At 39.9% G+C, this 25,699-nt stretch overlaps 1 protein-coding gene across 1 annotated transcript in view; it reads left to right on the top strand.

The window, feature by feature from the left end:
- The window catches only part of LOC149152070 (uncharacterized), a 136,906-nt gene that overhangs the window by 56,555 nt on the left and 54,652 nt on the right, over window positions 1–25,699 (top strand). Inside the window, exon 4 of the mRNA XM_089443364.1 lies at window positions 9,399–9,572. Coding sequence (XP_089299490.1) covers window positions 9,399–9,572 — 174 coding nt within the window. The remainder of the gene's footprint in view (window positions 1–9,398; window positions 9,573–25,699) is intronic.

The following is a 25,699-nucleotide window of genomic DNA, read 5'->3' as shown; positions in this document are numbered from 1 at the left end:
TTTTCTTGGAAAGGTGGTCTAATATTCTGGTCAAGAATATTCTTTCCAGCATTTTGGTTTTGATTTTTTCTAAAATTAGGATTTCTCCTTGAATTAGCCTGTTGGCCATCCCAAGGAGCTTTTCTTTCGATAATTTCAACTCTATCCAAAAATTTGTCCATTCCTTTGACAGTAGCATTAAGATTTTGTTCAAAGGGTGTACTTTCATCTTTTGCAGGTATTCTTCCTTCATTTCTAGCTTTGGCTCTTTTGGAAAATATGTTAGCCTCAACACTTATAGCTACACTTTGCATTTCCTCCAAAGAGGGGGGGGGTTCATTTCTCTTAATTGGAAAGCCATATCTGAATTAAATCCATCAGGAAATTTGATCAGGGCTAAACCAAGTGGGGGCCTAAGCTCAACTGGAATGGCACTATAAACACTATTGAACCTAGTGCAATAGTCCTGAACGGTTTCATGAGGTCCCCTTTTAAGGTTCTCATATTTAGATAAAATCTAAAGGGGATCCTTCTTTTTCTCCCACCTATTCAAGAATTGTTGGTAAAGGACTCTTAAATTGTCTATGCTTTGGGGAGCTAAAGATCTAAACTAGGTTCTAACTTCTCCAGCTAGACTTTGGACGAAAATTCTCATTTGGACATCTGTTGTGTCAATCTCATGAAGTTCAAAGTAGTCTGTCATTTTCCTAGTATGCTGCTAAGTTGTGTAGGTCCCAATGCCATCAAAAGTAGTAATTTTACTCTGATAATCCTGTGGCATAGCACCTGGGGCAGCAAGCAACACAAGGGGAGCATATCTATTGGCCATGATTGTAGGTTGGGTAGGAGTTGGGGTAACAGGTGGTGTCTGGGTTGTGGAAGAAGAACTAGAGGTAGTGGTAGGGTGTTGAGTGATGATTGATTGAAGAGGAAGTGAAGGGATGAAGGGAGGAGTGGAATGGATTTCAGATGAGTGAGGGAATAATGATGAAATAATAAAAAGAGAAGTAGTCTTAGAAAGTTTAGCTGTTTTATCTGTGGAATTCTGCAGATATCGATCAATTGACAAATTGGCTCGTTGGGTTTCAAGTTCTCTAAGGAATTCTGGATCTTGGACTAGGTCCAATAATTCACTGTCCTATGTCATTCTAAACAGAGAGAGTTCAAAGTGTTCGTCAAAAGAAATATCTTCTAGGAAAAGCCACTCAATAGGACATGAATGTGATCTGAACAAAGGTCTAGGACTTAATGAACTTTCTTGCCTTCTAATGATTCTTGGAATCAGGTTAGGATTTTCAAACACAAGGGGAGGATTTGGATCAGGGTTAGCCCTAGTGTAATGAGTTCTTCCTGAAGCTAGATTTCAAGCTTTTCAATGCTATTCTTTTATGGACTTTCCAAAATAAATTCAAAGTAACTTCAAAATAATCCTTTAAGATTCTTTAAATTCAAACTTTACGTTTCACAAAGGTTTATTTAACTGAGGATTTGGTTTCCCCAGTGGAGTCGCCACTATGTTATCACTAAGATTTTCCTTAGAAGTTATTGAAAAGAGGGAAAGGATCTGAGGTAACCACAAACCAACTTTTAGACTTAGGTGCTAGCCCACTTGGTCCAGAGAGGGCTCTCTCTTTATGATTTAGCTATGTTTGAAAGGATTTTAGGCTAGTATTAATGTTCAAGGAGGTTGTTTTGTTTGAGAATGGTGGAGTTCTGAAACAATTGGGAAAACTAGGGCCTTAGGCCATTGGGCTATGGAGTCAATCAGGGATAATTCACTGGATTAAGTCAAATTTCTGAGGTATGAGGTCAATAGGCAGGATAACGGAGTAAAAACAAAATTTGGGGCTCGAATGGATGATAGTTCTACTCAAAACTAGAGGGCAATCAAGAATCCCCAAGTTAGGATTAGAAAGAGGAAAGAAAGATAGGTCAATTAGCAGAGGGCAATAAAGAATCCTATACCAGGGACTTCTTAGAGAAAAACTACAGGGATAGAAGAGAAACTAAGAACTCCTTTATCAAAATAGTTTAGAAGAAAACATATAAATGGTAGACTGTTGATAGCAGAGAGAAATAAAATTAATTCTTATATACTTTGACTATTTTACCATTTATATTTTAGATGCATGAAACATTGAAACATATAGAAAACACATAAAATCACAAGGATAGAATACTTATTTGCAATTATGTTGCAACAAAATTTGATGAAATGTCCTCAACTTTCATTCCTTTTCCTGCGAAAATCCAGATTTGAGTACAAAATCTTTCTCAGCTTGATAGCGTAGATTTACAGAGATGTTATAGAATTGATCTGAAAATGGAATGTACTTGTTTAAGGGTGCAAGGTATCCATTTCCCATAATTGCAAATGTGAGCTATACACTCCAAGTGACCTCTAAAAATGTGAAAACTTATTATTTCTTATACAGAGATAGACTGTAGGGGCATTCACCGGACATGTCACCTCTAAAGAGAGGATGAGTTCCAGAGGCTACCTGGCCCTTTACAGGCTCTGCCTAAAGAAATGACAAAGTAAACACTTAGAAGTCTCTGACATACACATACTTGAAGTTTAAGGTCTTGCGGAATAAGACAAGTAACTTTCTGCAGCTGAACAGGTGATTATGTGTATATGCAAGTTATGTATATTTGATGTTTAATACTTTATATCAGTTTTGTTTAGCATATCATCTTCAACAAATAAAGACATCAAAATGATAAAGCAGTTCACCCCTTCTGGGCTACATCTGCTGGACCAAGCCTCTCCAACTAGGCTTGTCCTCTTGTATTAAAAATGCTACAAAGGCTAATACAAGAATATGGGTGTCTCAGAGGATAGATCTGACTGTAAATACAGAATCAAAAGATAGGAATTAGCCAAACATGCTCTTTCCCAAACACTAAACAGTGAATTTGTACCTTTTTACAGTACTTTCCCCAATTGGTCTTGGTGGCCCTTTACACTTGCATGGAGAATTTCGAGGTGAAGATGACCTCAATTGGTTCCGAAACCTCTTCCATTAGACTCAGAAGGTCGAAAATAGCAGACATAGGTTTTTGAATCACCAAAAACGGATGAACAAAGCCCCCAAATAGCTCCAACACTGAAATGGCCCTGGTGGCCCTGAAAGCTTCCCTGAAGCTAAACAGTGAGAAGAATGCCTCTGAAGGAAAAACGAGCTGTAGAAATGGATTCAGAATGCTGAAAAACTTCAGGAATGACCTTCGCTCCACATCCAATGGCTGCACAATTCCCAATACAGCTCCCAAACTGATTTGGCCCTGGTGGCTCCTGGAACTTCCATGAATCTAAAACACCTGCAAATGACCTCAGATGGCTGTGAAACCTATGCCAATGGCTTCAGAAGGTCGAAGAGACCCAAAATAAAAAAACAATTCTTCCAAAATGGACTTTCCTAGCCAAAGTTATGGCCATTTACTCCCAACTGCCAGCTTGGCCTAACAAAACTCCAGTTAACTTTAGTTATGGCCAGATAAGCCCGCCAAATATGGCAGTACCACCAAATTCGCCACCTCCACCAAAATCTCTGCCAAATCCTGACTGACCACCAGATTTAACTGTCGGTCTTTAATGCGCATGTGAACGCATTTAGATTAACTGGTAGTTTGCATCGGATAGCGCGCTGACAGTTGGGTTTAGGCCCACGGTTTTGGGCACTGGTCACGTGGTATGGGGGGCTAGCACTTAGGGGCTGGCCCCCATTAATTTCCCGCCCAAAACAAATTTAAAGTTCAAATAATATTTGTTCTTCATAGCTTACAACTTCTGCCATTGTGGCCCAACGGTAAGGTGTGGGAGTGTTAGGCGGGAGGTCTTGGGATCAAACCTCACCACCTCCAACAAATTTTAATATGCGCCCAAACAAACCTTGATGACGTCATCCCTACGCCACGTGGAGCCCTCTGGGCTTGCCACGTGGCAGTTTTTGATTGGTTGTCCAAAAGCAATATTCCCCAAAATATTCCAAGGAATATTCCGTGGAATATTCTTTTTTAATTTATTTTTTTTTAAATTCAAAAACTAAGGGTTATTGGGTGATTTTGTTTTTGGCATAACTTTCTCATACGGCGACCGTTTTTCGAACCGTTTGCGGCGATGGAATCAGGAAGACGAGCTCTATCTGGTCGTTCAGGTTCCAATCAGTCCTAAGCACTTTCATTTTTTACCATTTTACGACACTTGGTCCTGAGCTCCTGATCACACCTCCCAAATGAGAAGGCTTTTGGTCCCCAAAAGCTTACTGAATCTCTGAACTGAACTGTACAACACTTGAGGAACAGAAATATCCTCTTCCATTCAGCCAAAGGAGCATACTGATGCCAAAATGTCCTGCCTTATCAACTGTCGTCATGGCGAATGTTGCTGCATAAACCAAGTACTCGTCGAATCCCGACCAAGTTCTTTCACCAGACAAATCTGAAATTGTAGGAACCAGCAATGAAACTTTCTGATATATGAGCTGAAATATTCCCCTGAACATGTGGCTTGCCATCTGTCACAATGCCCATCCATGGCACCTCCGCTCCAAAAGAAGAGCTGCCTCCCAAATGAGAAGGATTTTACAAAGATGAAACACCTCATCATTTCTCCTCTTTACAATCTTGGAGATCAAATTAACTTTTTCCAAGTCAATATTACATTACATGCATGGTTAAAAACAAAGTAATCAACCCTTCAAGTTAATCACACATACATGTTTAAAATACAAGGAAATCATCATGATCCCTGTTCTCATGCATATCATTCTTATGCATGCAGTCTATCCTTCAACTTTCTCTTAAGTACAGTCATAAGTACAAGATCCTCGATCACATGTACATGTACTTTCAAAGCTGAAATGAATATAACTTTTGCTACAATAGAGTGAGTCTCATACTCAGCTTTTCCATCCTGCAACTTGCATTCCCTTAACATAGAAATGCATTCAATCAAAAGACATGCAACTTTAATTGGATAAGAATTCTAACCATTTCTTACCAATCCATTTCAAAGGCGCTTCCTTTAACTGCACATCGATATCAGCATGTGTATCATCCTGGCACATATCAATGATGGAAAATTCCTTCCCATTCTTGCTATACTCTTTCTCCAATTTCTTCAACTTTTGTGGAAGCATTGTTGGATTCAGAGTCCAACACCTTTCAACAGTATGTCCTTGCTTATGGCAATAAGTGCAACACATGTTCATCTTCTTGATAGCATGATTTGCATTGTTCAATGGAACTTTGGCTTCTTGCCTCCTTTCCTTCAAAAGTTTCCTGTAGGTTGCCATTCTTTTCCAACATCTAGAAACATTATGGTTAACCAAACCACAAAAAGAACATGCAATTCTTTTCCAATGCTTGTGTGGAAATTTTCCATGCTTTACATGATTAAAGGAAGTATAATGGAAATCAGATTTATACCTTTGTCTTTCACCTTCATTACCTTCATGAGGAGGTGAATCAAATGAAGAAGAAGCTCCTTTTGGAACACCATCAATCCCTTCAATGGTTTTAGAGCTTTTACCACTTCCTTGTTCAAGTGCATGCTTATGCACACCTTCTTCCTCAAAAGCATGTTTCAAACTATTGCATTCCCCAAGAACACACCCTTTACAACCTTGAGATAGAGAACCTGAAATGAAACTCCTTCTAGGAACTGTTTCAATTGCCTTCATGGCTACTCTGGAACATTCTCCATAATATTTTCCATAGCCAAGACCCAAATTCTTAGGCCTTGCCTCAACCATTATTGGCTCAACTATACCCTGTGCATGTTTGCCCAATCCTTTTCCTTCATATCCCATTTTGGACATCAACTTGGACCCTATGCCTCTGGTATGTTTCTCAAAAGAACCAACATAAACATTCTTATCAGAATTTGAAGACAAACTAGAATTGTTTACCTCTTCTTCAAGCTGATACTTGGCTAAGGCTTCTTTGGCAACAAGGAGTTGTGTCTCCAACTCATGCATCCTTTCCAACTTCATGTTTGCAATATGAAGTTGGCCTTCCATTTCCTGCAATTGGTTAGAAAGCAGTTGATTCTCTTCCCTCATGGAATTCAACTCCTCTTGAAGTCTAGAGCTCTTTCTTTCATCCTCATACATTTCTCTCACCATATTCATCATGATGAAAAATTCTTGCTTCAAGCCTTCATCAAAAAATCTTATGAAGGAGGACGATTTTGAGAACTCACTTATGGAAGTTGTCATTATAAAAATGAACAAAAGAGCTTCAGCAAACTCAAACAACAAGTAGTTTGCATAATAATAAAGCAGTCAATCTTCAACACTGCTTAAGATGCCTTTCAAGCTACACAATCAAGCTAGTGATGTCAGTCAATAAAACCAAGTGCTCTGATACCATCTGATCTGAAAATGGAATGTACTTGTTTAAGGGTGCAAGGTATCCATTTCCCATAATTGCAAATGTGAGCTATACACTCCAAGTGACCTCTAAAAATGTGAAAACTTATTATTTCTTATACAGAGATAGACTGTAGGGGCATTCACCGGACATGTCACCTCTAAAGAGAGTTTGAGTTCCAGAGGCTACCTGGCCCTCTACAGGCTCTGCCTAAAGAAATAACAAAGTAAACACTTAGAAGTCTCTGACATACACATACTTGAAGTTTAAGGTCTTGCGGAATAAGACAAGTAACTTTCTGCAGCTGAACAGGTGATTATGTGTATATGCAAGTTATGTATATTTGTTGTTTAATACTTTATATCAGTTTTGTTTAGCATATCATCTTCAACAAATAAAGACATCAAAATGATAAAGCAGTTCACCCCTTCTGGGCTACATCTGCTGGAACAAGCCTCTCCAACTAGGCTTGTCCTCTTGTATTAAAAATGCTACAAAGGCTAATACAAGAATATGGGTGTCTCAAAGGACAGATCTGACTGTAAATATAGAATTAGAAGATAGGAATTAGCCAAACATGCTCTTTCCCAAACACTAAACAGTGAATTTGTACCTTTTTACAGTACTTTCCCCAATTGGTCCTAGTGGCCCTTTACACTTGCATGGAGAATTTCGAGGTGAAGATGGCCTCAATTGGTTTTGAAACCTCTGCCACTAGACTCAGAAGGTCGAAAATAGCAGACATAGGCTTTTGAAGCACCAAAAACGGATGAACATAGCCCCCAAACAGCTCCAACACTGAAATGGCCCTAGTGGCCCTGAAAGCTTCCCTAAAGCTAAACAGTGAGAAGAATGCCTCAGAAGGAAAAATGAGCTATAGAAATGGATTCAGAATGCTGAAAAACTTCAGGAATGACCCTTTTTCCACATCCAATGGCTGCACAATTCCCAATGCAGCTCCCAAACTGATTTGGCCCTAGTGGCTCCTGGAACTTCCACGAAGCTAAAACACCTGTAAATGACCTCAGATGGCTGTGAAACCTATGCCAATGGCTTCAGAAGGTCGAAGAGACCCAAAATCAAAAAAAAATCGTCCAAAACGGACTTTCCTAGCCAAAGTTATGGCCATTTACTCCCAACTGCCAGCTTGGCCTAAAAAAACTCCAGTTAACTTTAGTTACGGCCAGATAAGCCCGCCAAATATAGCGGTACCACCAAATTCGCCACCTCCGCCAAAATCTCCGCCAAATCCTGACTGACCACAGGATTTAACTGTCGGTCTTTAATGCGCATGTGAACGCATTTACATTAACTGGCAGTTTGCATCGGATAGCGCGCTGACAGTTGGGTTTAGGCCCACGGTTTTGGGCGTTGGTCACGTGGTATGGTGGGCTGGCGCTTAGGGGCTGGCCCCTTTCATTTCTCGCCCAAAACAAATTTAAAGTTCAAATAACATTTGTTCTGCATAGCTTACAACTTCTGATGTTGTGGCCCAACGGTAAGGTGTGGGAGTGTTAGGCGGGAGGTCTTGGGATCAAACCTCACCGCCTCCAACAAATTTTAATATGCGCCCAAACAAACCTTGATGACGTCATCCCTGGGCCACATGGCGCCCTTCGGGCCTGCCACGTGGCAATTTTGATTGGTTGTCCAAAAGTAATATTCCCCAAAATATTCCAAGGAATATTCCATGGAATATTCTTTTTTTAATTTTTTTTTTAAATTCAAAAACTAAGGGTTATTGGGTGATTTTGTTTTTGGCATAACTTTCTCATACGGCGACCGTTTTTCGAACCGTTTGTGGTGCCGGAATCAGGAAGATGAGCTCTATCTAGTCGTTTAGGTTCCAATCAGTTCTAAGCACTTTCATTTTTGACCATTTTACGACACTTGGTCCTGAGCTCCTGATCAAGAATCCACCCACAATACTTCGAATGGAGAAGTATTTATACAATAATTACATCAAAAATATCTCATAACTACATGAGATTTATTCTAGGGAATACAAAATATCTTTACAAAATAATAGAGACAGATATAAAACTGATTGCTGCTGTCCCTTTATTTATGGAAGAGCTGGAGGTTGAAACTCAAATTTGCCTCTTGTTGTTGCTTTAGTAATTTTGTGCTAGATTATTTCTTACTTTTCCCTACTGATACTCTTTACCTGTTTACCAGACTTTACCTCAATGAATATTTTCTATTTACCTCAGAGTTACCATAGTAAATTATAGGATATCGAGCATATTGGTCCACCATTCTTCATTTGGTATCTTCATCCTGATCAATTTCCTATACACTTCATCAGCTTCAGTGTATTTTGCAAAATTAGGCTGGACTGTGAACAGGTGCTTAACTTCATGCTCAATATAGAAAAGATTTTCCAAACCATCATACAACACTTTTCCTGCGGGTAGTGCTTTCACTATGGAAGAGCTGGCTTGACTTTTGGCTTGTTTGTGCAGTATTTCTATGTAGTCAGCATGATTCATTAACTTGTCATTTATGACCAATACGTTTGGAAGTCCTTTATCCCTTAGAATGTTATATTTTACCATAAAATCATCCATGACTTCTTGGATACTTTGACATCTTATTTCCAGGTTAAGCATTAAGTTATTTTTGGTCAAAACTTTCTTAATTTCAAGGATAGTACCAGTTCGATCTTCAATATCCCATTGTTCCAGCTGCTGCCTGTTTTTTGCTATTAAATAAGTTGATTAATTAGGTTGCCTCTTCAGGTTTCTCCCCCAATTCTTCCATGGTCTTCTGTATAGCCTTTGTATCTAGTTTCATTAACTCTGTCTGTTCAAAAATGATCTGAATAGTAGACCAAATATCATTGATAGAATCAATGATATTGGTCCATAGAATCTCTCTAATATCTTTCAATGGCTTTTCCAATGTTAAGTCATTCTCTAATATTTTAATTCTTTCAGCCATCCTTCTATTCTTTCTCTCTTCTTCAGTGTAATTGATTTGTGATAGCTCACAATTGTTTTCCAAGCTGGTAATATTTTCTTTTAGTTTCTTTATTTCAGTTGCTTGGATTGTCATTTCTTCCATGGACTTCATTAAGTCCTCTGTTTGCTTTGTTGAAGTTGCTATTGCTTCTGATGTACTTCTTGTTGTTGTTACTAGCAGAGCTGTTGCTGGAGGAATGTTGGGTGCCAAAGATGCTACAATAGTAGATGACACTGCTATAGAAATTATGGGTATTACAGTCTAGGGCATGGTGGTCAACTCACCCTGTTTAGACTGCAAATTTTTTTCTAGTTCCTGCTCTGTTTCTTTCAACTACTCTTTCAACTTAAGGATCAAGTCCATAAGTTCTCCCTCATTTTGTTTCTTAATTACTTTTGTAGTTTGTGGATGTAAGAGGGGAGGGAGTTTGAGTTGTTTCTTGAGTGCAACAATGTCATCATTATTTTTCTTTAGGACACTTTCAACTACTTTAACATCTTTGGGATGGTGTCTGAACTCAATCACCAGATATTCTAGTGATTTTATCCTTGTGTCCTTAGTCTGAGAAGAGGTTTTTTCCAACTGTAACTGTGCTATAGTATTATTCAGAGAATTCTGCAACTGGTGTGCAATGATGCCTTTACTGGTCAATGTGGAATAGACCATCTCACCCATTTGCTTATGGAGCTCAATCTGATCAATTGGGTGGATGCCTCTAGAAAGAACTTAAAAATCTATTTTTAAATAATCTACCATGGACTTTGGCTATTGTACTGTTGGCTTCAAAAAGATCATCTACATCTTTCCCTCTTTGATGTCAAAGGCTGACGTCAACCTTGTCTGATTTGTAGGAGCCATTTTTAGATATTTGGCATAAGCTTGAGCTTTGAGCTGCTCATTCCTAGCCTTAATTTTATGTACTTTTCTTTCAAATCCTCGCTTTGCTCTGAAACTATCCTTAGTGATGCAACTTCTACACTTACTACACTTGGTTTCCTATTTAGTGCTTGTGTTTGAGAAGTAGATTGTGTCTCCTCCTGCTAGTGCTATCTGCACTGTGTCACTTCTTGTCTCTTCATATTCTTACTCAGACAGAGGATTCAATCTCTGCCTTTTCACATATACCTGGTCCAATGGCATTTGTAGAGGGACTAGCCTCACTCCTACTTCTTTTTTGATTTCATTTCTCATTAAGAGGTGTCTGCAATACTGGAGGGTTGCCCATGTTTATATCAGTTTGGGTAAACTACTCAGAAATGCTCTGTGATCCTGAATCTTTCCTCTGTTCTGAAGTCTCTGGTTGTCTTGATGTCTGTGCACTATGCTCCTGTGTTGGTTTCTGTGAAGATTCTCCAGGAACCTGTACAAAGGAATCCAGATCAAGTTGTCTTTCCAAATCTTTCATAACATTTTCTACTTCAACTTGTGTACTATCTTGTTCTATAAGTGTTCCCTCCACCCATTCATTTTGATTTGCATACTATTCTATCTCTAGAATTCTATGATGGAAGTAGGGGGATAGCTTATGCTTTTGCCTTCTATCACAGATGAAGCTATGAGGATCATAAGGCCAGATGAAACTCTTTTTCAATCTCATTCTCTCAAGGATTTCCTCTACCTCTTTCCTTTCTCTTCTGTTGTTGCAAATAAATGGGCCTAGGTGATCCTTTATCCTTAACTGAGCTTTCTTCTTAGCTTTCATAAAGTGGATTTCATCAGAATTGATCATTTTCCTGTAGTACTCCAGGGCAAATAATCTCATGGGAACGTATTTAGGTAGTTTAAAGGGAGGCAGCTCACACCCATAAATCCTGATCTCGATATGGTTCTGGTACAAGTACAAGTCCCCAACCTTGTATTGCTTGGATAACTAAAGAATTCTCTTAATATCATCACTGATTCTAGGAGGGGGACTTCCTATCAACATAGTAGTTACTGGATGCACAAATTGATCAATAAAATGTGTATAAGGATGAGGAGAAGAATGAGAATAATGAAAAATGGAAGTCCAGAAGATGACTGACCTAGGGTTCCCTCTGGTGTCAAGCTTTTGTACAGAGAAAGGGAATTTATCAGCTTGGTAGTAAAGGAAAAGATGATACAGGACTGAAGAATATTTAAATACCCTCTCATTCTCTAATCTCATGAACTGGTCATGCATCTTGTCAGCAATGAATGCAGCATAGTCATATTTTCATGCAGGAGGTTGGCTAGGGGTAAAAATAGTCATGTAGGCAAAGGTCATTTCATCTACATACTCACTAGTGGTAAAACCCATAATGCAAGCAAACATGGTGACAATATCCCTGCCCAGACTAGTAAAGGCACATGTCATCTAGGGAGGGGGTTCCTTTGATCTGTATTGTTCTTAGATGAAAGTTTGACTGACTTGGTTGATTTTAGAACTGGACAACCTTGAAGATTTATCAAGTAAATCAACAATTGAAAGGGGAGTGAGGTTCTGGCCAGGCTGTAATTGCAACATTTCGTTTATAGACTCAGCTGTAATGGTGAAAAGAACTTCCTAGTTAGGGGACATTACAGCCCCCAGATTGGGCTTATAGTTTGCATGGAATTGGTGGACAATGTCTAGGAAGATATGGACAGTGGGGAACTGATATTTGGGGAGGTTGGACTCCCAAAGACCTATTTTATTAGCATTGTTCAGATAATTGTCCCGATACCTGCAGTATAGCTTCAAGGGGGTTTCATCAAAAGCAAGGTCCTTAATTTGAAAATATTTATTGGCCAAGGGAAGGTAGTCCAAATCCCTGTGGGGAGTAGTGATTGGTGTGACATTTAGGGCGACAGGAGCTTCCATCCTTGGTTCTTGTGGATTCAAGGAAGGAAGTTTGGGTTTTCAAGAATTTCAGATAAAACAGGTGCTTGGGGAAGTCTTGGGACTAAGAAACCAGCTTTATTGTATTGAATTATTTTGGTTTAGAGTGATTTAGTAGAAGTTTAGTACAAAAATAGGGTTTCTGAGAAGGAAATGTAGTAAATACCTGTTTATGGTTAACTGTCGGGACAAATGGCTATGGTGAGGGCTTTGTAGGGTGCGCACAGTAGTCTGCAGTGGCTTGGAGTTTAGCATTGATGGTGGTTGACGGTTGGGAGTCAGTTGCTGGTCTAGAGGTACTCTGTGTGTGCATGAAAGCAAAACTTTCTTTTCTTCGAAAAAACAGAAAACAATGAGTATTTTTGTTTTTATGCCCAAAGTCAATGATTTTTTGGATTTTGGTAGGTGAATGGGAAAACGACAGTTGGTTTGATTAACCGATAGGACACTTTGTCATTTAGTGGAGGCGGTAAGCGGGATTCATCGCACCGCTCTTGGGAGGTTGGTGGTTTTGGCAGAGGGTCGCATGATGCCACAAATGGAATTACACGTAGCATTGGCGAAAAGTCAAAACAACTTTCATCGCATGGTTAACGTTCGACCAAAAGGCCTACGCGATATGAGAAAGATTCGTCGGATGAGGGAGGGCAGATTGAATGCCGGTCGGCGGTGGAAAGCGTTAGGGAGTTAATGTAGGGGGGCCGCTGCATAATTACAATAATTAAAATGACTTAATTATATCGGGGATGATGGTATTGGCGGAGAGGTTATTTAATTAGTCTAGATGACTAATTAATCCCTTTTTTAATGCATCAGGGGTTTGGCTCTTAATTAATCACGATTCGATTAACTAATCCAATTTAATTAACTTTATTTATGGTTTATTTTTCAAACCATCGGGAGGGGATATTTATTTATTTTGGGATTATTAGTAATAATATGGGAAAGGGTAATTTCTTTCGGGAGTTAAATAAATAATAAGAATTAAGAGTTAATATGACCATGGAAAAGTAAATGCGCTAAGTAAATGTTTCTGAAAATACATTCATCATCCAACATTATGACTTAGGCTAAAATGTGTTTTGGGGGGTTTTTATAAAGAACCATTTATTTTTCCTAAGTAAAAGAGTGATTTTACCATAGGAAAAGGATTTGAAGGAAATGAATGAATTATGAAGGGGGTGAATTTTGATGAAGGGGTTTTAGCACTTAGGCCTTACAAGTTATTGGGCTGAGGGTCTGGTCCCTCCAGAAGTTAGAGAAATGCTCTGAGCCCCTTTATCTTTCAGGTTGTTGGTGCCTTTAGTACTTATGGTAAATTAGTAAAATTTATGGAAAAAATGAGTGAGGAATTTAATTAGTTTGACTTTTGTCCATGATGTAAATGTCTTCATTATCATCCATATCTTTAAGTGCTTATGATGATGAAAGTATATGACTTGATATTTGGATAATCATTCATCATGCATAATTCTGCAACCAGTCATCTACTTACCCTACCTACTTATCCTACCATTTTTTGTTCTTTATTAGGGTGCACTTGAACTGGCAAACCCTTATCAAGCTTTTCTTTTCTTTTACAATGGAAATATATCTAAGTCTATCCTTATTACATCTAAGGGCTCAGATTAAACTGTTGAGCTCCTTCTATTCACTCTAACTATCTACTTATCTACTAAGATTAAACAGTTTGGTCAAATTTTATTCTCTATCTCTAAGCATGAAATTGAAAACATGGAATAACCAAGTTTAAACTATTTGTTACCAGAGATCGTGGCATAACTAACAAGTTGCACACAATTTATTTATACAAAAAGTGAAATAGTAGTAGCATTTGGGCTTGCACACTTTCATGGTCTTTTATGTTTCTTGGGGTTCATTTTCTTTCATTTTTTTTTTTGACCTTTTCTTTATTCTTTTTGCCCCTTGATTTTTCTTTTAGGGCATACCCTCTTTGCATTTTTATTTTTATTTTTATTTTTGACAAATATGGAAAACATTTGCAGAAAGTAAAGGTATGTACATATTTCAGAGATAAACTAAGTCGATCATAAATTATGACACCTATTGGTATAGGAACATAACAGAACCCACCTCCATGGGTTGTACTAACATGGTTTGGTGCTGGCTTGGTCAAGTGGTTATATGCGTTTTCAAGGCTTCCTCAATGAAGGTGTCCCATGTCATGTTCTTCTCTTTCAACTAATGAAGTACTATAACCTTTATCAGGCTATGGTGAAAGAGGCTGGGATAATGCACTTTTCCTTTCAATTTCACCCTTTCAGGCATTTTGGTTAGGCTCTAATACAACTAGCTGGACAAATTTAGAGACTTGGTAGCTGTAAAGTGCATGGGTAGACTTATGTGGTATTGATATAGCCTAGAAAATCTGCCCTCACATGTGAAGAACTTCATGACAACCTTCATCAATGGTGCATATCTCTCCAAAAAGTATTTGAATGGGAAAACATGTGAGTGAGCTCCTTTGTATTGTGATGTCAATTAGGGTTTGTACTCTTATAGGTATAGGTTCATGCCTTTCAACCAATTTTCACCATGGTTTGGTACGCCTATAGCTTGAGATATGGCATCCAATGAAAACATAAAATAAGTCCCTGAAATGGTGATCTTGTCTTCCTTCAAGGTGAGGGTAAATATACCTATGAAAGGCAAGCAAAAACATGTCTTCCATCAAATGCACCAGTTGCTAAAAAGAAAAAGAACACTAAGGGTGAAGCAAAGCGAAGAAGAATATCAAAGATTCCATTGACAAGTGTCTGGTGGCCAACATCTTCGATCTAAACACCTCCAAGGAAATCTACGATAGATTGGTAAGCATGTTAATGCACTAGTGCTCATAATTAACTATGCCCTGTAGTCCCTATCATGCCCTAGAACACTTTGTCATGCATTAGCATACATTATCACTTGGCACACATTAACACTTGGCATGTATTGGAACCTATTATTAGTGTGCTTAGCCGTCCCCTTTTGAAAAAGATAAAGTCTTGACTTATTAACCCTCTTATGTGTTCATTTCCTTGCATTTTAAATTGGTTCTTCCTTATGTTTCCTTGACACTCCTTGATACATATTGGCATACCCTGTCACCCTGCACATCCTAGCATGCCTTAGCATCTATCATGTCTTGGCATGCCTTGGAACTATTTGGCACATGTTAACACACACTAGAACTCCCTAGAACACTCTGGCACTTCTTGAAATGCCCTGATATTCCCTAGCATGCCTTATCAATTCTTAGTATACCTTGTCACTCCCTCCTTGGCATGTCAGGCACTCATTGACACTCCCTAACACACCCTCATATTCATTCACTTCCATTCATTTTGACCTAGTTCTCCCTTGTGTTTCCCTAGTACTCCCTAACACTCAATATGAATTAGCACTCTCTGGCATACCTTAGCCTCTTCGACATGCCCTGCCACTTCATAATGTGTGTATCACTCCCTAACACACATTGTCACGTGTTGGCGCTTGGAAAGTCTTAGCATGTCTAGCATTTGTTTAGATGCCTTGGTATGCTTTGGCATGGTTTAATATTAAAATTTATTTCAGATTAACTATTGGAGAGTAGATAAGAAGTAACAGAGGAATATTTGGCACTTAAAATTCACTAACAATTGGCACGTGGCACCTATCGAAACCTAGTGTTGGTGTGCCTATCATGACCCTCTTGGAAAAGGTAAATTGATTACTTGAGTACCCTCTTATGTGTTCATTTCATTGTAGTTTAAATTATTTCTCCTTTTTGTTGCCTTGACAGTCCCTGACATGTATTGTGACACCCTTGCACATCTTAGCATATTTGACATGCCTTCGTACTATCAAGAACATGTTAACATTCCCTAGCACGCCTTAGCACTCACACCCTCCCAACTAGTGTTACACTTTCTCATGAGTTGGGAACCCAATCAAGTCCTTAACTACTGCAGTTCATGTGACATTGGCCTGGTTCAGTTTCAATAACTTGACCAATTGCAACTATTACAAGTAGATTGTGCCTTGTTCGCCTAAGAACTACCTATAACACATCTTAGGCCACTCATGTCCAAGCTCAACTTGTCCCACTTAAGAACTTACCAATACAAGGATCACATATAGTATAGCCATGACCATAAAATAACTAAGCAACATAACTTACACGTAGAATATTTCACGTTTATGTCCAGTTCATATAAATAATAGAGAATTAACTAAGAGTTTGCAAGAACCACAATAAGCACAAGACACACGTGATATAAGCCAGCATAAGCTGAGTGCCCCAAAACTTATACACAACAATGTACAATATGAAATTGTCTAAAATAGTTTAAAACATTAGCATTTGGAAAAAATGTGCCACATGTCATATAAAAATAATAGCTAAAGGAAAAACAGTGTTGTGCCTAGCAAAAAGTCTCCCTTTATCTAAAACTATTTTTTCGATCCGCTTATCACAACCATAGGATTGCCTCTTGTAAATCCTATTATGAACTTCTCCTAACACACTTCTTCCTTGGCACACTTGAATTCACTAACACTCCTTGGCACACACTCTTATTTCTTCATTTCCATGCATTTTGACCTAGTTCTACCTTGTGATGCTTCGATAATGTTTAACACTCCTTAGCATGCATTGACATTGTTCAGCATGTCTTAGTGTTCCTTTTCAATCCTTTTCATGCCCTGACCCTCCCTAGCTATCATGCCCTCACAATTACCCTTACTTAATTTGCAACTTGGGAGCCCAACCAAGTCCTCGCTTGACTACAAGAGCTTGAACAAGTTACGATTACTACAACTAGACTATGTTGTTGAATTGTGTAGCTTGGGAGGTACTCCACAAGCCTAGTGAGATGGGTTTGTGTGAGTTTGGTCACAAAAGTATTTGTGGGAAAAGAAACCAAGCAAAGGGGTTTTGGACCCAAGATGGGGTTTAAAATCTAAAAGAAAATTATAAAGGAAAATTAATATTTCCTAAGGTCTAAGTGGATAAAACTCGTAAGTTCTAGAGGGTTCCTAAGAGGCCTAGATAGGAAAATCTATTTAAGGATGAATTAGTATGAAGGCAAGAACATCAAGTGAGAAGGAGATCACTTGATCGGGGAGGACAGGAGAGATGTAGTCCTAAAGTAGGCCAAGTTAGAGGGATGAGTAAGGGTTGCTAAAGGGAGGCCATGATCATCCACCAAGAAAAATATCATCATGTGAGGGTTCACAAGAATGTCACATATCTTAATGGGCTCGAGCTAGGAAGTAGGATGGCATACCGTTGTTTCTCTTCTGCTAGATTGAGCTCATGAGAGGCGCCTCATGAGAATTTGTGCTTGTGATTTTAGTGGTGTTTTTATGTGAAGGCCGCATCAAATTATGAAATAGCAGAGAGGGCTGAGACCCTATCTTGTGGTTGTTAGTAGGTTGCAAGGTCTGTGATAAAGAACAATACAAATGGAGGGCTTGCACTAAAATTTAGGGCCATAATAGAAGTAGTTTCAAGTGTAATATTGATTGAGGTAACCATAGTTTGAGGGTCGTACAGATCTAAAGTTCAAGTAAAGATTTAGTAAAAGAAATTCCCATAATCTATGGATCCATATGAGCTATGTCAAGTCTTTTATGTAGGCAAGAGTTGTTTTTTATGCTGTGGGTGGATAGGATTTGTTCTAAAGAAATTATAATATAAGTACAATGCCCTAGTTATGGTTGTTTCCTAGCATGTTTAGTACATAAGGTTTCCCTTAAGACTATGACAAATCTATGTAGAAGAAGAGGGGTCATGACCCTTAGAGTGAGTTTTATTTCTACATTATAGACCAAAGATCTGGAAGATGGTTTGCAGAAACATGTGTGGAGATAATAGATCCAAAGGAGGGTGGAACCTGAGTAGAATATTGAACAAAAGAAATGTGCCATATGAGGAATGGATTGGCATGAAGAGGAGTTGATTTTGGTGGATTGTCCATAGATTTTTGGACAAAGATTTGAAGAAACCTATAAAAAATTAGTCAATGGACTATTAGTGGATGATTTGTGACCATAGTTCAGTCATATACAGATTGTTAGAAGGATGATAAGAGGAGTAGTTCATATTTTTTCATAGATTGGACAATAAAGAAATTGGTATGCAAGAATAGTGATTTTGAGAGGACTCGGATCACTATTAGGTGGTATATTTGAAGAGCCCTAGATGAGGGCAGTGTTGTGGGCCCTAGATCAGTAAAATAATTGACTGTAGTTGGGAAAATTGATGGTAGTTCTAGTACAGTTGGAGGGTTATTAGGTGATTTTCAAAGAATATCCCTAAGTCTTGTACTTGTGAAGGACAACAAGACAGGTAGAAGGGAAAGTGTATTGGGCCTAAGGACGTGCATACTTTTAAGGACTAAAGTAGCAATCAAGTGGGCTAGCCTGTTGTAGGGAAAAGTATCCGATTCGGATGACCCTATCCCACTCTAAGGGTGATAGTACCTCAGCAACAACTGTAAACAAAACTACTTAAGGTTTACTTCTTTATGAAAGCAAGAGAGAAGGAAGAAATGCACTAACCGTTGCCTTGCGCTTAATGTCGAATCCAAACTCTTCTCTTTGCTGCTTGTTCCCAGCTCCTTGCTCTTTTGCTGGCCCAGCTACAATGAGATCCTGCAAAATAACAAAGAAGGAAACTACAAGAAGCATGCAATCATAACTGATTCAAGGATTAGCATAAATCAAATATACAATTATCACAATACATCATTGAAACAAGTGCATATAGAAGAACCTCAATAGCTTTTATTAATGGAAGAAGTAAAGTTCTGAGAGTGTTACAACCATTGAAGGCCCCAATCCAGCAACACCTCCCAGCAGAAAGAATTTCTCCTCTTCACCTCCTTCAAGCAATCACCCAATAGTTCTATAGTGAAACCAACAGCATATCATTACTTTGCACAAAATTCCAGCCCTCAGAGCTCATAGGAGAGAGCTCAATATATAGATGAATTGAGAAAGGATGAGTCAGCTTGCAACTGATGTGTAGCTGCCTTGTGTCCTCTCTCTCTTCAGTTGATCTTCAGTTCTTGAGTCCACTTGGAGAACCTTGCTTCCACTTGGAGAAACAGAGCCTCTGACTCATCACAAGGCGAAATCCCTGATCCAAGTGTCATTTTTGGAAGATTCCAGAGCAATGACTCAGTGTGCCACTTGTCCCATCTCGCTCAGCGCAGGTGGCCTTTGTTTCTACCTGCTTTGCAACGCAGGTACACCATGGAGGAGTTGAGTTTCAGCGCAGAAGCCTAGTGAAGCACCTGCTTTGATTTCAGGATTGCTTGTTTTTGAGTGTTTTCAGGTGGAGAACTGATCTGAGAGCTGTTGGTTTGCTGACCTTGTTCCTCTAGGGGTAGGAACATCATGTTTAGGGACTTTGGATCCCTTGGATTATTGACAATTCATGCCTGATGCTGCAAGGCACAAAATTGTCTATAACAGATGCCCCCTAAAGTATGAGGTCGTTTATCGGGTGAAATGCTTTATTAGGAGGATCCGAAGTTCATTCAATCTGCTGAGAAGTGTCCTGTAATAAGATACAATACAATACATTATTTTTCATACTTTTTCATGATCTAGCTGAGGCGGGCATTCCCATGCTCAGCTTTATAAATTCATTTTGGTACATAGAACAGACGATCGTCTGATGGTAGACTGATAATTCTCTGTTGAAATTATCATCCTTTGAGAAGGATGATCATCTGCTGCAATGATGTACACATCAAATGTCTTTATATCCTGAATATATATCGCAGCCCGGATGGATGAAACTAGATCCGGGGTCTTCAATCTCTTCCGATCTTCACTCGATGTACAAGTCGATCCATGTGAGAATTTCTTGAAGTCGAACATGGAAAGACATCGCTTGATACCGGTCAATGATGTAAACCGTTAACAAGCGCGAGAGGAATCACCGATAAGGATGATGACCCTCAAGGTACAGCAGTACAATTCACATGGTGGGAATAAAGGACTTGGCGTCGACCACCATGCAAAATCCTCTGGTCGAAGGTCATTGATGTATACCTGTCGCCGGAAGTGAGAAACTTGCCATTGAGGCATGCAAGCTTCAAAGTACTGAAGGGGTTGTTCCTAGATCAACTCCTTGGATAATGAGCTGATGTCGACAAGGAGCGATCCGTCAAAGGAGGGCCTTAATGAATCCCACATCATTGACACGGAACGGAGCTAGTGATTGTGATGAGGTGAAAACAAACTGTGATGTATGATTCAGGGTGGCAGTCATGAAATGGATGAAGGACAATGTATGGCAGTGGATGGGACACGGTTGACTCTTTGCAGAACAACATCTCTTGAACATATAACGACACTGATGTGATGGATCGGTAGCATTACCCCAACTGTGGATGGTGTGACGAGGACCATGGTGATGAGACCGGTGAATGAAACAACCCAACCCGATGTGATACGGAGGACAAAGTGTCATGTTCAAGAGCGACTTGCTACCATTAAAGCTGTGAGGTTCTCCAATTTTTCCCCAGTCATTGCTGACCAGTACCTCTTTATTTTTGTCAAGCTTGAGGAGGATAACATATGCTTGTTCTATAACCTGCCCTTCGGGCAAGCCCATCACTATGTTTTAACGAGCCTAGCGATAGGGAAACTCGTTCTCGTCTAAAGACAAGTTTGTCGCTATTTAATGAATTTAACGAGTCTAACAACAAGGATAACTCGGTCCTTTTCATTTTTAGAGAGTCTGAAAAGGTACATAAAGTCAACTCCAGAATTCCTTTTTCGTCATCTAATCCCTTAAGTCCGAAAAAGTATAAAACAATACAGAAGGGATGAGTTTTCGGTACTTTTAACGAGCCGAACAAAACAAGCGCTCGATCTTTTTGTGCAATAATCCCTCAGGTCCAAAAAGATTAAAATCTAGAGGAGGGATAGCTCTTCCGGTCGTTTAACGAGCTGGAAGGCCAAAACTCGGCAAACTTTTCATATTTTACGAGTCAGGAGAAAAGAGCTCAAAGGAGACTCGTCTTTTGAGGAACGAGTGATAAACAGGGATAGCAGCAGATTCCAGGTACAGGTTGGAATTTTCCAATCACGGCAGTGTCACAAGGATGGCTAAGTGAAATCACTCTTCGCCGCTGTTCCTCAAAATGGGTAAACAAATATATGGAGATGAACGATTGGCCAAATGAACGGATGGAGGTGAGACTGCAAGAACACGACCAAGGGCTTTAATATGGCTGTCAAAGGTTACATTTACCAAGGTTATTTACCGGTTCATTTTTTTTGGGTGAGCTCGAACTCTAGGGGAAGATTGCTCACAACTTATGTTTATTTTTTAACGAGCATGAACTATGTGCTAAAACTGCTCGGATCTTGCGTTTATTTTTTAACGAGCATGAACAACGCTAAAACTGCTCGAATATACCAGTCTTAATACAAGGAACGCCTCAGGTGAGGTAGTCATATTTAGGGAGCTATACCTCACTAGTTACTCCAATTTGGCAAGTTTTAACTTTTGCCCCACATCCTTTCTTTGTGCAAGCTGGAAACGGCTAATCCTACGAGTTTAAAGGGTTAGACCTACAGGTTTAAAGGGAGGACCTAAAAATTTAAAAAAAATAAATAGTCGTCCCGTGCTTGCACTCCAAAAGGTTCGCATGCCCCCAGGTATAAAGTATAATTTCAAGGCTACCCTTCCTCTGTCCCACCTCTGTTTTTCTACTTGTCGTCTTGCTATATTTTTAACGATACTTGTCTTCTCGTTATTTTTCGGTGCCGACGGTACTTGTCTTCCCATCAGTTCACTTTTTGATTTTTGCAAGATCGCAACAGATAAAACATTGGCGTTACGGAGGGAGGTTTGACTCTTACTTATTATCCGAAAAATGGTTTTATTTGCTGCCGCAAACTAAACTCTCTTTTCGGCGATGTCTATCATTAGGTTGCTAAGGATGGTGACTACTTGTTGCAGCAATTTCATCTCTTTCTTTGGAGGCTGCCCCTACTTATCCTTAAAAACATATGTTTTAATGGGTGAGGCTTGCCTTCAAAGATGGTGGCTACTTGCCGCCACAAATGGATCTCCTCCCTCAGGAGAGCCTACTTTTTTAGACAAAGGGAGCGAGAAGCAGATTATCTCACTCACATAACTTTGACAAAAGAACTTTATCCTAGAATAACCCTCTCTTCCTTCTTTCGGACGGGGTACGGACTAGTCCCATTCTTCTGCGGAAATTAACTTTATACCCAAGGTTTCCTCTGCCCAAGGCAGGCCAGGGTGCATGCCCCCTGGGTCCCAGTTACATCTTTCCGAATCACTCGCATTCATCGGGAAGTAGAACCGGGGGTGGAGGCATTCCTTGAGTGAATAAACCGTTAAGGGATGGTATTTGACTATTTGCGATGCGTGATCCTGGAAATGAAAGTTGGTCTATGAGCTTGACCATTCTTCCTTCGTGCGGAAAACACATAACTCTGAAGAGTGAGGACACTATTGCCTCCATGCAATATATATAGTCTCGTCCAAGGAGTAAGTTATAAACAAAGGGTCCCTGGACGACCATGACGTTCATATGAACTATCTTCCCCTTCAATGTAATGGGAACATTGGGGAGAATCCCTAACGGGCGACTGGTTCCTTTATCAAAACCTGATAGATTTCTCATCTCAGGTAAAAGCGCCGGGGAACCCAGTGCTTTCCAAGCAATAGAGGAAAGGATACTCACAGATGCCCCTTCATCAATGATAGTTCCAGCCATTACCATTCTATAGATTTGGACAATGATTCTGAATGGTATACTGGCTGGTAACCGGGGTCTGCCTAGTTGATTCCAATCAAAGGATACAACTAGGTTGCTTGGTGGTGGGACCGAATACACGGCCGGATACGACCCTGACGATGTTCCTTCCTGCGATAAAGGAATGGGCGCATTGCCCTGATGCTCATCAGAGTCTGTGTTGATGAAAAGAATCTGGATGGTGTCATCCTTATTCTCTTCAGTGAGGGTGTCATTTGAAGATGAATCTTCAACGACGGTGTCATTTGAGGATGAAACCTCTGAAGGAAGAACCGGGTCAACTGCCGTTTCGACCTTTAGACTTTCGTCTGGTCTGGATTCAGCAGGTTCATTCTCAATGACGGACACTTCAGCTGACCACTTGAGCGGGCCAGCTGGATTTTCAACTATCGAGGGATTAGGCACGAGTTTTTGGTATCCAGGAGGAAGTCGTAACGATGATACCGGACGATCTTCCAAAACTCTCTTTGCCTCATCTAAGAATGGACATCGGTGGATGGCGTGATCGCCTTCACACAACATACAGGGTGATCTTGGTCTCCCTTTTCGTCCTTCACTCTCGCTAGTTGATGGACTGCAATCAACATGACTACCAGAGGTTGATGCTACCAGATTGTGCAACCTGGGGGACCAGTCCCTTAGTATCCGGGGAATACAAGGACAATCACGATGGAAGTGGGTCCCTTTGCAAATGACACATGGCAATTTAGGCCCGGTCGGTGCAGTGTGTGGATTTTTGTCAGATGTCTTTTGCTTGCCCCCAGTCGCCTTCACCATAGGCCCCTTCTGCTTCTTTTCTCTCTTCTTCTTTTCCTTCTTCTCCATGGGAGGCTGACTTTTGCCGGCTCTACCCTGCGAAGATGAAGGATCAGAGGAAGAATTGTAAGAGGTGGAAGGCTGGTCGGTAGCTCTAGACTGGTCTGACTGTTGATTCGACTGCTCAGGATTAGTGGCGATTTGAACTACATTATTTGAAAAGAGCCATACAGGTAGGCCAATTGTCAATCCTGGAAGTGACAATGTGGCCATATGAGGTGCACCAACATCTCCCCAAGAGGAGAAGGGATTGGGACTTCTGCCAAGGTGATTTCCTTGGTTGGTGGGCTCCATACTTTTCAACTGAAAGATCAACGTGGGAATAACAGGTGATTATGTTTCGATTAAAATAAATTTTATTAACGACGCTTTAGACACAACTTTGCTTTTTCATGTTTTAAGAGTCGAGAAAAAGCTAAAGATGACTCTAGTCTCCTTCGATGTTTTAACGAGCCCGAAGTGACAAATGCTCGGATGGACTTTTTCAGTTATAGAGTTTGAAAAAGGCCAAAAGAAACTACTCTGGAGTTCTAGGCAGAGGGTGTGCCAAACTTTTCGCGAAACCACAGAATACGTTTTACGGTACGGGTGGTCGATCTTCGTGAATGCTGTGTTCACTGCATCGCGATCAGTAGGGCGGCCGACACGGCTTCCTATGGATAAAGGCTTTGTTCCTATAGGGGTCTCCCAATATATACGCGACGGTACGTGGGAGCACAAGTCCGTATTAGTGCCACCGACTCTCAGGAGGAATCACCCACCTTCGTAGAGATCGACAGTCACTACGTTTAACGACGCCGGAACACGTCTCTACCTAGACCTCTATGTGTTTGCGTTATGTTACAAAGCGTTGTTATGTAAATTGAATTTATTTTAATGTTGATCTTGCTTAACAGTTTGCCTTTAAGGATCACCACGAGATGTATATGACAATTCCTGATGCAGTCTAAGATGAGAAGCAAACTTTTCAATCTTTCAACTTTGAAAATCTTAACTACTGAGGGAGAAGAAAGGAAAATCTTTTCACACAGATCATAGAGCACACACTAATGCAAAATTTCCTAAATCGTCATGCAAGCAGTCAAATGCAAAATGCACAATGCATGTATTTTCTTTTCCCTTTCTTAATGTTGATGTATTACAAAAAGAAAGTTGTTATATAACTTTGATTTCGATTTAAAGCGAAAGTAAACAAGCTAGTCCAAAATCAAAAGACACCTTAAGATTTACTTGTTTAATCACTGGAAATACATGAAATCAAACCATAATGACGAAAGTAAAAAGACTAATCAGCTATGGACAGCAAACAAGCTAACTCTTTAGACCAGCAAAATGCCTAACACAGGTTCAGATCTAAGAGGCCAAAGCAAGACTAGTTCCCTTTCGTTATGGGAAATTGTAAATGATGGAAGAAATACAAAAGAACAAGTACAATTTCGTTATATAACAGAGGCGGAATGATGGCAAGTAAGGTTGGTTTCAGAATAGGTGCAAGACTGGTAACTGGCTGCAAAATCTATAGTGAAAACAGGCAAGAAAAAGGGAGGAAACCCCAAATGCACAAGGCAAAATTGGGCCAACGCAGGTGCTGCACAGCCAGTCTGGCTCTCAGCGCAGGTAGCCCCTTTGGGACCTGCGTTGCAAAGCAGGTAGCCTGTGTACTACCTGCTTTGGAAAACGAAAGTTGCGTTTTCACAGTTTCCGGGTCACAATTTTCTCAAAAATTCACAGTTTTTGCTCAAATCAGAAGCTATCAGTCAAGCACACACTAAGGGATGACAAGGAAGATGAAAAGCTATCACTAAGAGCTTACAAGGATCCTTGTAGATCAGCTCTTCAAATCATGAACTTGCTCAGAAATGAGCTAGAGTAACTGCCCTCTACTTCGCTTTTAATATAGTCAAAAGCTTTTCGATTTGGTACTCTT

This window comes from Pinus tabuliformis, chromosome 9 (genome assembly GCF_031772625.1).
Source record: "Pinus tabuliformis cultivar Carrire ecotype Pingquan chromosome 9, CPIR1, whole genome shotgun sequence".
In the NCBI taxonomy this organism is placed as follows: Eukaryota; Viridiplantae; Streptophyta; class Pinopsida; order Pinales; family Pinaceae; genus Pinus; species Pinus tabuliformis.
This window is presented reverse-complemented; position numbering and strand designations above follow the sequence as displayed.